This window comes from Sabethes cyaneus, chromosome 2 (assembly GCF_943734655.1).
Source record: "Sabethes cyaneus chromosome 2, idSabCyanKW18_F2, whole genome shotgun sequence".
Taxonomy (NCBI): domain Eukaryota; kingdom Metazoa; phylum Arthropoda; class Insecta; order Diptera; family Culicidae; genus Sabethes; species Sabethes cyaneus.
The window spans coordinates 143,116,159-143,130,159 of NC_071354.1; the positions used below are offsets into that span (position 1 = coordinate 143,116,159).

The following is a 14,001-nucleotide window of genomic DNA, read 5'->3' on the forward strand; positions in this document are numbered from 1 at the left end:
TGTACGAGGGAGGCGTACATCCCAAGGAACAATGTTTGCTTTTTGAACGTTTAACCTGCAGCTTTAATTCAGCACATGCTGCATTACTGCTTTCAAACTGTTTCTGAACACCTCAGTTCAATGCCTGTTCAATTGGGTTAGAAAAATTTAAACAGCACAATGCTGATTATTTGCGTAGGAGATGCGTTTGTATGACTGTTATGCAACGTACAGTAAAATGTTTATTCAATACATATAGATACGTTTATTAAACTTCTGCAGATGATACTGAAACTAAACGTAGCTCAGTTCCATAGTTTAGACAAACAAAATAAAAAACAAAACAGTAAAATAATTATTTTGCGAGTTTTATTGTTTCTGACCACCAGTTGTATTTATAAAAATTATATCAGACTTTGACGAGAGGTAGCGGGAAATTATAGACAGAGCCGTAGCGTGACATTGTGGCGGCCTTGGCGGAAACCCAACCGCCCCATTGTATCTTAAATCAGTGTTCCTTCCAGGCGATGAAAAAAAATCACAAAAAATAATTCAATGAAACATTTTTTTTAAATCCTACGTTTATTAAGCCTTCTATAAAAAAACTACAAGGTATACAGCCGTAAGGTCTGTACGGAAGGGTGACGTAGGACTATATCAGATCATTTGATCAAAGACTAATGTAATCTGTGAGTGCCATTGTTTAACCTTCCTAATGCATTAGAAAAAAGTTACATATTATGCATTAAGGGTCGAAAACGACCCAAGTTTTGAAATTGCTCTCATTCATCCATTTTCAATCCGAATTTCGTTTTCTTTACCTCGTTTGAAAGCTATGGCCAAAAACTAGCACCCAAGGTATGTTGGGGAATATTTGTTGACTGATGGCCACTTCTGCGTCAGTTCCGGAACACCCCCTACCAGGTCCCGGGGAACATTTTTATGTTTTGAGATAATTCATTTTGCGGCACATCAAATCACATTGGCTTGACAAAATAAGATTAATGGAAGTGCAATGGGAACATTTTGGACCCAAGCGGCCATTTCCTCATTGGTTCTGGAACATACGGTACCCGGTTTTTGAGGACAATTTTAAATTTTAGGATGATTTATCTTGCGACACGTCAAATTACATCAGCTTGATAACGTAAGACTATTGAAAGTATAATAAAGACATTTTGAAGGCAAATGGCTACATCAGCATTGGTCCCGGAACATCCGGTACCCGGGTTTTGGGGCCATTTTTGTATTTTAGGATAACCCATCTTGCGACACATCAAATCACATCGGCTTGATTAAATAAGACTGATGAAAATAAAATAAGGTCATTTAGAAGCCAAATGGCCATTTTACCATCGGTTCCGGAACATCCGGTATCCGGGTTTTGGGGACATTTTTGGATTACAGGGTAAATCATATGCCCCGAGTTACCCCGTTTTACGGTTCATTATAAATACCGGGTACCGGATTATATGCGACTGACGCCCCATTATACTTCCATTGTTGTTATTTTATCAACGCGATGTGATTTGAGGTGCCGCATGGTGAATTATCTCAAAAGTCAAAAATGTCCCCCGAAACTGGTACCGGATGACCCAGTACCGATGGTAAAGTGGCCATTTGGCTTCTAAATGACATTGTTTTACTTCCATCAGTCTTATTTTATCAAGCCGATGTGTTTTGATATGTCGCATTATGAGTTATTCTAAAATACAAAAATGTCCCCAAAAACCGGGTACCGGATGTTCCAGGACCGATGCTGATGTGGCCATTTGCCTTCAACATGTGTTTATTATACTTTCAATAGTCTTATGTTATCAATGTGATGAAATTTGACGTGCCGCAATAGAAATCATCCTAAAATTCAAAATTGGCCTCAAAAACCAGGTACCGGATGTTCCGTAACTGATGGGGAAGGGGCCATTCGGGTCCAAAATGTCCCCGTTGTACTTCCACTAGTCTTATTTTATCAAGCCAATGTGATTTGATGTGCCGCAAAATGAATTATCTCAAAATATAACAATGTTCCCCGGGACTTGGTAGGGGGTGTTCCGGAACCGACGCAGAAGTGGCCATCAGTCAACAAATATTCCCCAACATACCTTGGGTACTAGTTTTTGGCCATATCTTTCAAACGAGGTAAAGAAAACGAAATTCGGATTGAAAATGGATGAATGAGAGCAATTTCAAAACTTGGGTCGTTTTCGACCCTTAATGCATAATATGTAACTTTTTTTGCTGTGGCTCTTCCAGATGTCGCTGAAAGCTGAAACTCCCCCACAATGCTAATTTTCCAAAGTTAGGAAAAGTCAGAAAATTTCAAGTCTCTAGCTCGTTCCGTTACTGAGTATCAAGCTTTGTAAGTATGCCGATGGGTCGAAAACGACCCCAATGCACTAGGAAGGTTAAGTGAATTATTAAAAGGGAAGAGCGAAATATTCAGATTCAATTCTTCATATCATTGAATGCAAGAGTGGATTTGAAAATACGTGGACGGGGGTTCATAAGTACAACGCCTGCAACCATTGAAACATAGAGATTTCTTTTAAAGATCGCTTATATGGATCATAAAGGTTGAAATAGTAATGAATGACCAGCCCACAGATTATTGTATTAAATAAGATTATTCCTTCGTGTGCCGCAGCTGAGATGGAATTACACTTTACAGACGCAATGTTTTCCAATGGCTTGAGACAAATTAATCATATTGTCAACACGAATGGTAGGCTCTTGGACCTGGTATTTACCAATAACCCAGAATATCTTGATATAGTAGCACCGCTCTCTTCACTGTTGCCTGTAGACTATCATCACGAACCATACATTTTATTACTTGACGAGATGGACGCGACAATATCTGACGACCAAGTTGATCAGATCAGATTTGACTACTCTGCATGTGACTATGATCTGTTGAACTCTATTTTTGCGGACATGGAGTGGGACAATCGATTTTCTCACACTGATTCAGTTGACCAGATGCTACTTACTGTCTATGATTCACTTTTAGGTGTTATCACTAGACATGTGCCCAAAAAAAGATAAGTGTTGGTCTCCAACTTCAAGCAACCGTGGTGGACCCCTCAGCTTCGAAACCTTCGTAACAACCTCCGTAAAATGCACAACCAATATTTCTTTACTAAAAGCGAATCTGATAGAGCTAAATTTCGGGAGCATGAGGATGAGTACAAAGCTGTCCTTACCGCAACATATGATTTGGTAAAGCATCACCTGTATAGCAACACAACGGCTTCGAGCATATATCGCTCCGTGATATTAATCTACCACTAGTGCAGTTTTCTATAGACGAGGTTCGGAAAGCTCTTGAAGATCTCGATTCATCGAAAGGACCCGGAACAGGCACTCTACCACCAGTATTTTTAAAAAACTGCGCCGTTTCGCTTGCATCACCAATTACCGTTGTTTTTAACCGCCCAATCAGTAGTGGATCGTTCCCAAATGCATGGAAAATGGCGTCCATTGTGCCGATCCATAAGTCCGGAAGTTGCAAATCGGTCACCAACTACCGTGGCATATCCATACTTTGCAGCCTCAGCGAGGTATTCGAAAAACTACTCCATACAACTATATACAGGTCAGTTGCACCGATCATCTCTAACAGAGAGCATGGATTTATGAAGTATCGTTCGACAACATCAAATCTTATGTGCTACGTCTCAGAATCTAAGTCACTAGAAACTAAGCGGCAAGTGGATACGATCTATTTTGATTTGGCGGAAGCTTTTGATACTGTACCACACAACCTCATTATTGAAAAACTGAACTACATCGGATTTTCCTCATGGTTTACCGAATGGCTTTACTCATACTTATCCGATTGCAAAGCATTCGTTACAGTAAACTCTGTGCGCTCCAGAACATTTGACATATCGTCTGGTGTCCCTCAAGGCAGTGTGCTTGTCCCGCTCATCTTTATGATTTATATTAATGACCTGGTCGAGCTGCTGTCATCATCGAAATTATCGTTTGCCGACGATCTAAAAAATTTTCGGGTGATTGCTGCCCCTGCCGATTGTGTCGCATTACAGGAGGATATTAATCGTTTGCTAGTCTGGTGCAGTGACAACGGGATGCGTGTTAACAGCAATAAGTGTAAAGTAATATCATGCAGTCGCCGTAACACTGTTTTTCTTCATCAATACAGCATGGGATCGGATTATCTGGAACGTTTTAACCCTATTCTCGAACTAGGCGTTAATATTGACTCTAAATTGAGGTTCGACGAGCATATAAGTAGAGTCACTGCTAAAGCATACACCGTGCTTGGTTTTATGCGACGCCATGCGTCTGGATTTACTGACGTTTATTGCCTCAAGACGCTATATTGCTCTCTCGTACGCAGCGTTTTGGAGTATGCTTCCCCGGTTTGGGCTCATGCACACGTAGCACAGATCCTTGCGATTGAGCGAATTCACAAAAAAAATTGCGATTCGCCTTGCGTCAGCTACCGTGGAATGATCCAGTCAATCTTCCCAGTTACATAGACCGTTGTCAACTGATTAGCCTGGATACACTAGGAGTCCGGCGCGTCAAACAGCAGCGTCTATTTATATTCGACCTTATAACAGGCAATGTGGATTGCCCGGAACTCCTGTACCAGATACCGTGTACCTCCTCGTCGGCTTCGAAATCCACCGTTATTGGCCATCCAATTCCACAGAACAAATTATGGTGTGAATAATTGTTTTAATCTCTGCTTGCGTTCCTTCAACGACGTTTGTAATGTGTTCGATTTTACTCTGCCTAGAAATGTGTTTAGTAATAGAATCCGAGGCATAAATTAGTTATTAAGTATGCAATCTGTACGACGTAGTCGAAGATGGTGAAATAAAATTAAAATTAGGCGTAGTTTGACATGTTTCAATAATCTTACTTTAACTCGCTTGTGGCCTTTAAAAGGGCCATTGGTCACAAATAATATTAAAGCCAAAGCACGTTCATAGCAAATACGACGTGCCATTCGAATGTCCTTTGTTAGCATGAATGGCTACAGGTACGTAAGTTAGCGGCGTCGAATCATTATCTTTTGATCTGAGAATGTTTTACTAGTTTACTTTCACAGCTCACCGCTTGTTACAGAGCAGAACATATAACATGTGAGGGGTCTCAAACCATCATAAAATAAATTCATGCATCAAAAAAAACCCTCATGCCAAATTTGGTTCCATTTGCTTGATTATTTCTCGAGTTATGAACAAATTTGTATTTCATTTGTATGGGATCCCCCCTTCATAAAGAAGACAAAGGTCCTGATTCACCATAGATAAAATTCCTGCCTTGTGAAACCCCTACATGTCAAATTTGGTTCCTTTTGCTCGATTAGTTATAGAGTTATAAGGAAATTTATATTTCATTTGTATGGGAGCCCCCTGTCGACGAGCCCCTCGTCACGGAGAAGTGAACAACTTACCTTTCATTACGACCAAGTACATTGACGGATTGACGGGTTAGTTTGTTTACAAAGTAGTTCATTAGTCAGCAAAATTGATCGTCGTTTGTAAGTGAGCCGTTCGAAAGTATAGTTAAACTTATTAAAGCAATTGATTTAGCATCATAGATAATTTGCCAAGCCGTCGAATAAAGTAAGCTGTAAATAGCTAGTGAGCAGAAAACATCTGGTACGTTAAGTGATTGTAATACTGCATAAAGTTGCGTTGAGTTTGTAACCTAAAACGATACTTACCATACTTACCTGTAGAAAATCCTCGGTGAATCCGTTGGCCGCAGACGTAGAACCTGGAAAATTACGGAAAGAACACTGAATATGTAATTGATTATACTTACCTATCGTATTATATTAATAACTAAAATATTAAATAAAATTACAGCTTTAAAGCTGCCAAGTACGCAACTAAAAGACGGTGTCATTCGCAACATTCTTTAAAGATATTCATCCGGAGTTGGATGATTTGTGAAGTTTGCCAGCCTCGAAGTAGGACGTCATTGCCAGAGCAACGGGTTTCATCTGCAGCGTTGGGTGCGGACTACAACAACTAGTCAGTATCATTTCGTTCTGCCCAGCCATTGTAAGCTGCTAGTCCTAAGAATAGTTACCTAAGTAAGGTTAGAAATTAGAAATCAGTCAGTGTTATAGTCAATCAGCGGGTAGGAGAACTAAATCGCGTTTCGAAATGTCAGACGGAAACGATAACGCGACGACCACCGCGAGCAACGCGAAGTTCTGTAAAAAGTGCGATCGTACCGATGTGCAGGAAGGTATGGTGTGTTGTGACGTGTGCGATTCGTGGGTACACTTCCATTGCGCGGGTGTGAACGAATCGATTGCGGAGCCAGAGAAAAGCTGGAAGTGCAGTGATTGCATAGCAAACTCGGAGGTTGGATCGAAGTCGGCTGTGTCGTTCAACGAGTCGTCAGTCAGTAAGAGTAGCCGGGTGTCCCAGAAATTGCAGCTCAGCTTGCAACTGCTAGAGGAGCAGCGGAAGTTAAAGAAGAAGCGCGCGGAAGAAGAGCTGCGTGCGCGGAAGCAGGAAGAGGAGGCTAAGTTGAAGGAGATAGAGGAGGAGCAGGAGTACTTGAAAGAAAAGTACAAGTTGATGGCGCAGATAGAAGACGAAAAGGAGTCGTGCAGTAGGAAGAGCGGAGTTAGCGTAAAAAGTAAACGCGAACGGATGGAGAAGTGGATCGCCAAAGACGTTCAAAGGGACGGAATTGGACAGTCGAAGCCATCTATATCCGGACAGAAAGCTACCCTACCAGTTGCCGCCGTTAGTAAGGTGAATCCTGTAACTACTGCGTTGCCATCGACCACAGTTTGTTCGATTGTAGGAACCTCCTCCCAGATGATTGCGCTGAATCAGGGTATGCTGTATCCGGATCTAACGATCCCCGTTCCCGGTGGTAACGTCACAGCTTTGGCGAAGTCATACGAAGCTTTAGCCGTTACATCGATGCCCGGAAGCTCCTCAACCTGTATATCTGCGATCTCAACAGTTCCAGTGGCGGTAGTAGCAACAACTGGTGAAAGTATAGTAACGTTCGCGGTTGCTGCCCCGATCGTTTCTACGACGATAGTGTCGTCTGTACCAGCGGTGCCAATGAATCCTACTTCTGCGTTGATCGGTGTCCAAAATGTTTCTGGTCATCTAGGTACGGCACCAGTTTATTCGAATTCTGTAATGAATGCCATCTCAGATGGGTTGATTCCGGCAATTCCGTACGGGCCGAGCGTTACTTATGCTACTACTAGTCAATTGTCTCATTTGCCGAATGCAGACCCGTACTCTTATTCTGCAACAGGTGTAGTCTCGAAAGCACCTGGGCTGCTTCCACATGGTTTGACTGGTAGTTTTGTATCTCAACCGTCGTTGCAAGTACCGAACCCAACTTCGACTTATAGAGCGCCTATGTTATTCGGATATCCATCGTTGTCCTCAATGGTTGGCATTGCAAGCGATCCGAATGTTCATTCTGGACATTCAGCTCCATTTCAGTATCCAGGAACGGCAATTTCGTCTTCAGTAGTTCCAGTAATACCAGCAGTAGGTGATGCTAGAACCAATCCGTCGATCAGTGGGATAGGACCAACTAGCGCCCAGTTGGCGGCTAGGCAAGTCATGCCGCGGGAGTTGCCGAAGTTTAGCGGGGATCCCGAAGAGTGGCCTATGTTTTACAGTTCGTTTAAGAACACGACGGAAGTCTGCGGGTACACGGATGCTGAGAATTTAGCTCGGCTGCAGCGTAGTTTAGTGGGTGCGGCATTGGAAGCAGTTAAAAGTCGTCTGCTCTTGCCCGCATCCGTTCCATACGTAATGGCAACGCTACAGAAGCTCTACGGAAGGCCCGAGATACTGATCAGTTCATTGCTGAAGAAGGTCAGGAATGCTCCTCCGCCGAAGTCGGAAAACCTGAGCAGCATAGTCGCTTACGGTTTAGTAATTCAAAATCTCGTTGATCACATTGTCTTGACCGACCAGCAAGCGCACTTGTCCAACCCGATGCTGCTTCAGGAGTTGATAGAGAAGCTACCTTCTCCGTTGAAGATGCAGTGGGCATCCTTCAAGCAAGGATTTGTGCACGTCAATCTGGCGACGTTCAATGGGTTTATGTCAGAGTTAGTGAATCTTGCTGCTGAGTTGTGCGTTGGAGGAGATTCAGTTCAAAATTACGCCCAGCAGCCGAAGGTGGAGAAAAAGCACAAGGAAAAGTTGTTCACACACGCGATTCAGTCGGCGAGTACCGTGAGAAAGGAGAGTTCAGCCGAAGAATCTATCTCGAAAGCCTGTTCCTACTGTGGCAAAGACAGCCATCAGATCATCGATTGCTACAACTTCAAGTCGTTGGACATTGCAGGTCGGTGGAAGGCAATGCGGCAGAAGAATTTGTGCAGATTGTGCCTGATACCGCATCGGAAATGGCCGTGCCGTTCGAAAAAAGAATGCGGAGTAGATGGATGCCGTATACACCATCACATGCTGTTGCATAGTAGCCGGAGTGACGCAGCAGACGGCGCGAGATCTAATGAAACCGTTCATCATAATCATCACCAAACGAAGTCGTTTTCCCTGTTTCGGTATCTACCAGTCACGCTGTATGGAGATGGGACGCAAGTCGAAACGTTCGTGTTTTTAGACGACGGATCGTCATCGACGTTGCTGGAAGAAGGAATCGCTGCGCAGTTGGGCATCGAAGGTACGCCTGACGATCTTTTGTTGAGTTGGACGGGAAAGATCAGCAGACACGAGAAGACTTCCAGGCGCTTAAGCGTGAAAATATCCGGTTCCAGTGAGAAAATATTTCAACTGGGCAACGTGCGGACGGTGCGGGACCTGGGACTTCCCAGTCAAACAATGAATTACGCTGAGCTGTCGAATAATTTCCCGCATCTGCAGGGACTTCCAGTGGCAAGTTACGCTAGCGCTAAACCAGGCATGATCGTCGGTTTAGAGCATGTGCATCTGCTAACCAGTCTGAAGACGCGCGAGGGCCTTAGCAATGAGCCAGTCGCAACTAAAACTAGGCTGGGGTGGTGCGTATACGGAAGAAACTCCGGAAATAAGGAACCTGTTGAACAATTGCATGTTCACACCTGCGAAGAAATGACTAATATCGACCTGCACGAGTCAATGCGGAAGTTTTTCGCCGTGGAGGATGCCGTGGTGACGAAACAGCTCGAAGCTGAGGAAGACAAGCGAGCACGCAGCATCCTAGAATCGACAACGATACGGAAAGGAGCTCGTATGGAAACGGGCCTGCTCTGGCGAAGTGAAAATGTTAACTTCCCCGATAGCTTCCCAATGGCAGTTAGCAGGTTGAGAGGTTTGGAGAAACGGCTCGCAAAAGATCCGGAGTTGCGCAGAAGGGTTAATGAGCAAATCGAAAGTTTCGAACAGAAGCAGTATGTCCGTAAGGTGTCAGCGGATGAGCTGACTAACATCAACTCGCAACGAGTGTGGTACCTCCCGTTAGGAGTGGTGACAAATCCCAAGAAACCGAACAAAATCCGAATGGTTTGGGATGCCGCGGCGAAAGCAGGAGGTGTTTCCTTTAACGACATGCTGTTGAAAGGTCCGGATCTCCTCGTTTCACTTGTAGAAGTTCTGTTGCGGTTTAGAGAAGGCAAATACGCAGTATGCTCCGATATTCGGGAAATGTTCCTGAGAATTCTCATTCGTGAGGCGGATAAGTGGTCGCAGTGCTTTCTATGGCGCGCCAATTCAGAGGATGAGGTCCAGGTCTACGTGGTCAACGTGGCAATGTTCGGGGCCACATGCTCTCCGTGCACGGCACAGTACGTAAAAAACAGAAACGCTTTAGACTATGCAGATCTATACCCCAGGGCAGTAAACGCAATAATCAAAGACCACTACGTGGATGATTTCCTCAGCAGTGTCGACTCGGTAGAAGAAGCCGTACAGCTTGTCCAACAAGTAAAACGGATTCACGCCGCAGCAGGGTTTGAGTTCGGGAAAGTTCTGTCCAACTCGCAGGATGTACTCGATCTCTTAGGAGAGACTGGATCACCAGACAGTAAATCACTGGCCTTCGAAAAGGAAAAGCTACACGAACGCGTTCTAGGTGTGGTGTGGGTACCTGCAGCGGATCATTTCACTTTTGATCAGCCAGAGTTAGAAGAAGCGTTAAACAATGAAACAGTCCCAACAAAACGGCAAGTTCTACGAACCGTGATGAAGTTGTACGATCCGCTGGGATTTGTCGCGCACTTTGTAGTACAAGGCAAAGTTTTGATGCAGGAGATCTGGCGAACAGGTACTGGCTGGGACGAGCCCATAGCAGAGCATCTGTATAATCTATGGAGTAGATGGATTGCACTGTACGTTGCGATTGGCGAAGTAAAGGTGCCCCGTTGTTTCTTCGGACCTCTTCGACCAGAGGAAGTGAATGAAATTGAACTACATGTGTTCACGGATGCGAGCACAGCCGCTTGTTCTTGTGTAGCTTACTTAAGAATGTCGGGTAATGAAGGTGCCTGGTCCTCATTGGTCGCGGCAAAAACAAAAGTAGCGCCGCTGCGAACGCTTTCAATTCCTCGATTGGAGCTGCAGGCTGCCATGATGGGAGCGCGCTTGATACAAAATATTCGTTTGGCGCTCACCATCAACATTCAGAAGCGGTATTTGTGGACAGACTCAGCTACAGTCTTGGCGTGGCTTCGTTCGGATAACCGCCGTTATCATCAGTTCGTTTCATTTCGAGTCGGTGAAATTCTCTCGCTTACCAGCGTGGACGAATGGTATTACGTACCATCGAAGCTCAATGTGGCTGATGATGCCACAAAGTGGAACACCGGACCGTCGTTCGACCCGGAAAATCGTTGGTTCCAAGGACCGACGTTTCTACGAGAATCGAAAGAGCGGTGGCCTAAACAATCAGTAGCGGTTGATGAAGAAAATGCTGCATGCGAAGAACTTCGCATGGTGGCCGTACACCAGCCGGTAGAACCCATAGTTAACGTCGAACGTTTCTCGAACTGGAATCGTCTAGTGCGTGCGATGGCTTACGTGCACCGAGCAGTGAGAGTCTGGAAGCGAGCTTTGGGCGGAGATTGTCGGCGGCAGAATCTGGATCAGTACGACTTCATGAAAGCGGAGGTGACTTTATGGCGCCAGGCTCAAGGGCAGATGTATTCGGCAGAGGTTGATGAGTTGAAACATGGTCGCAGTGTTGGGAGAAGCAGCTCGCTGCATTCGCTAGTACCATTCCTCGACGAATGTGGTGTTGTTCGGGTAGGAAGTCGGATTGGAAGTGCACAGCACATTCCATATGCAACGAAATATCCTGTAGTTCTTCCCAGGGATCATCGTATCACGTTTCTGTTAGTACAGTCGTTCCACCGACGGTTTTTGCACGCCAACGGCGAAACTGTCTGCAATGAGCTACGGCAGGAATTTTACATACCCAAACTTCGGGTACTCGTGCGGAAAGTGGGAAGAAGCTGTCAGCATTGTAAGGTCAAGAAAGCAGCCCCTGCCCCACCATTGATGGGATCCTTACCGAGAGTTCGCCTAACACCGTTTATTCGACCGTTCACGTACGTCGGAGTAGATTACATGGGACCCTTCGAAGTAAAAGTCGGGCGCAGCGTGACGAAGAGGTGGATTTGTCTGTTCACATGTCTAACGATACGGGCCATACATCTCGAGCTGGCTCACAGTCTTTCGTCGAAAGCTTGCGTCATGGCATTCAGAAGATTTGTTGCCAGACGGGGGGCGCCGTTGCAAGTATTCTCGGACAATGGCACAAACTTTGTGGGCGCCAACCGCCAATTGTCAGAAGAAAAGCAGAAGATCCAGCGAATAGTCGAGGACTGTGCAGCTACATTTACCAACGCATATACCCAGTGGCATTTCAACGTTCCGGCAGCTCCGCACATGGGAGGACCATGGGAGCGAATGGTTAAGTCCGTGAAGGCGGCGATGAAGGCTGTGTCGGAGAGCCCGCGACTTCTCAGCGATGAGGTGCTAGAAACGATTATGTTGGAGGCTGAAGCGATTGTAAACTCGCGACCACTGACTTACGTTCCTCTGGAGCCAGCAGACGATGAAGCTCTCACGCCAAATCACTTCCTGCTGTACGGATCGATCGGTATCAAGCAACCAGTGACTGGTATGACTAGCGGAAACGTCCTACGAGACAGCTGGAAGCTATCGCAGCAGATCGTGGACAATTTGTGGCGCAGATGGGTGCGGGAATATCTTCCGACGTTAACGAGGCGCACAAAGTGGTTCGAAGCAGTAAAACCGCTGAAACCGGGCGATCTAGTCATAATCGTCGACGAACATGCTAGGAATCAATGGGAACGAGGGCGTATACTCGAAATCTTTCCGGATAAGTCGGGTCAGGTGAGACGGGCTATGGTGCAGACAAGTAGAGGAGTGTTCGCTAGGCCTGCCGTAAAGCTGGCGCTGTTGGATGTGTCGGCCGGTGAAAATACGGAGGTAGTTGCTTCGGAAACGGAAGTGGTTCACGGGTCGGGGGATGTCGACGAGCCCCTCGTCACGGAGAAGTGAACAACTTACCTTTCATTACGACCAAGTACATTGACGGATTGACGGGTTAGTTTGTTTACAAAGTAGTTCATTAGTCAGCAAAATTGATCGTCGTTTGTAAGTGAGCCGTTCGAAAGTATAGTTAAACTTATTAAAGCAATTGATTTAGCATCATAGATAATTTGCCAAGCCGTCGAATAAAGTAAGCTGTAAATAGCTAGTGAGCAGAAAACATCTGGTACGTTAAGTGATTGTAATACTGCATAAAGTTGCGTTGAGTTTGTAACCTAAAACGATACTTACCATACTTACCTGTAGAAAATCCTCGGTGAATCCGTTGGCCGCAGACGTAGAACCTGGAAAATTACGGAAAGAACACTGAATATGTAATTGATTATACTTACCTATCGTATTATATTAATAACTAAAATATTAAATAAAATTACAGCTTTAAAGCTGCCAAGTACGCAACTAAAAGACGGTGTCATTCGCAACACCCCCCATCTTAGAAGGAGAAGGGTCTCAGTACATCGTAGAAAAAATTCTCACCTCTAAAAACCCCCACATGCCAAATTTAGTCCCGTTTGTTTGATTAGTTCTAGAGTTATGAGGAAATTTGTATTTCATTTGTATGGGAGCCCCCCTCCTAAAGAGCAGAGGGGTCTCAATTCACCATAGAAAAAATTTTTGCCGTCTGAAACCACCACATACCAAATTTGGTTCCATTTGCTTGATTAGCTCTCGAGCTTTGAGGAAATTTGTGTTTCATTTGTATAGGAGCCCCCCCCCTCTTACGCCCTCCACAAAATTGCTCTCTTACGCCCTCCATAAAATTGCTGGTCATTTTATCTATCCAACGACATATAAATTGTTCAATTTCGTTCAGTAGTTTGGTAGTTATTAGCATTTGAAATCTTTCATTCAAACGTTACACTTCTATTTTCGTTTTCACAAAGTGCTACCCAGTCCCAGTATAGTAAACAAAGACGTAGTCCTCCGTCAAAATGCTTCGACGCCCTGCCAGTTGACTTTACAGCTGTTCTCCGGAATGTTCGCTATAGTCGATCAAAAGATAGGCGATCAGGTCCTTTTCCGTTTTGGCCACAAAATTATTGTAGTAATTGCTCCGTTTGAGCTTCACCCTAAAATTAATTATTGATCGCAGTTGGGGGACGTTGGGAGAGTTGATGATCGTCGGTACAACCTTCATCTTCAGCTGGTCCATCTCCTCTAGTGATCTTTAGGCTTGATGGGCCAAGACCAGGTCCGGCCAAAAGACCACATTCTTTTCGAGATATTTTTTTATGAAGGCGGCAATTTCCGGTAGGTAATTCATACTGTATCTTCGTATTTCCTCGTTCACCGGAAACCCTGAACAAAATAACCGTGACTTGAACATTCTCTTCACTCTGATCGTCAGCCACAGAAAGATCTTCTTCGGGAATTTGGCGTGGAAGATATCTCGCGAAACTTTTCAAAAGAACAGAGATGGGCACCGCTAATCAGCCCCTAATCACCGCTAATCGGCCCCTAA

At 44.8% G+C, this 14,001-nt stretch overlaps 1 protein-coding gene across 1 annotated transcript; it reads left to right on the forward strand.

The window, feature by feature from the left end:
- The first annotated feature begins 6,131 nt into the window (after positions 1 to 6,131).
- Positions 6,132 to 12,488, forward strand: LOC128736113 (uncharacterized). Its single transcript, XM_053830594.1, has one exon. The coding sequence runs from the start codon at positions 6,132 to 6,134 to the stop codon at positions 12,486 to 12,488; it is 6,357 nt and encodes a 2,118-aa protein (XP_053686569.1).
- Positions 12,489 to 14,001: the final 1,513 nt, after the last annotated feature.

Excerpts from the sequence above, each read along its gene's own strand:
- LOC128736113 (XM_053830594.1), top strand. The coding sequence starts at position 6,132 with ATGTCAGACGGAAACGATAACGCGACGACCACCGCGAGCAACGCGAAG.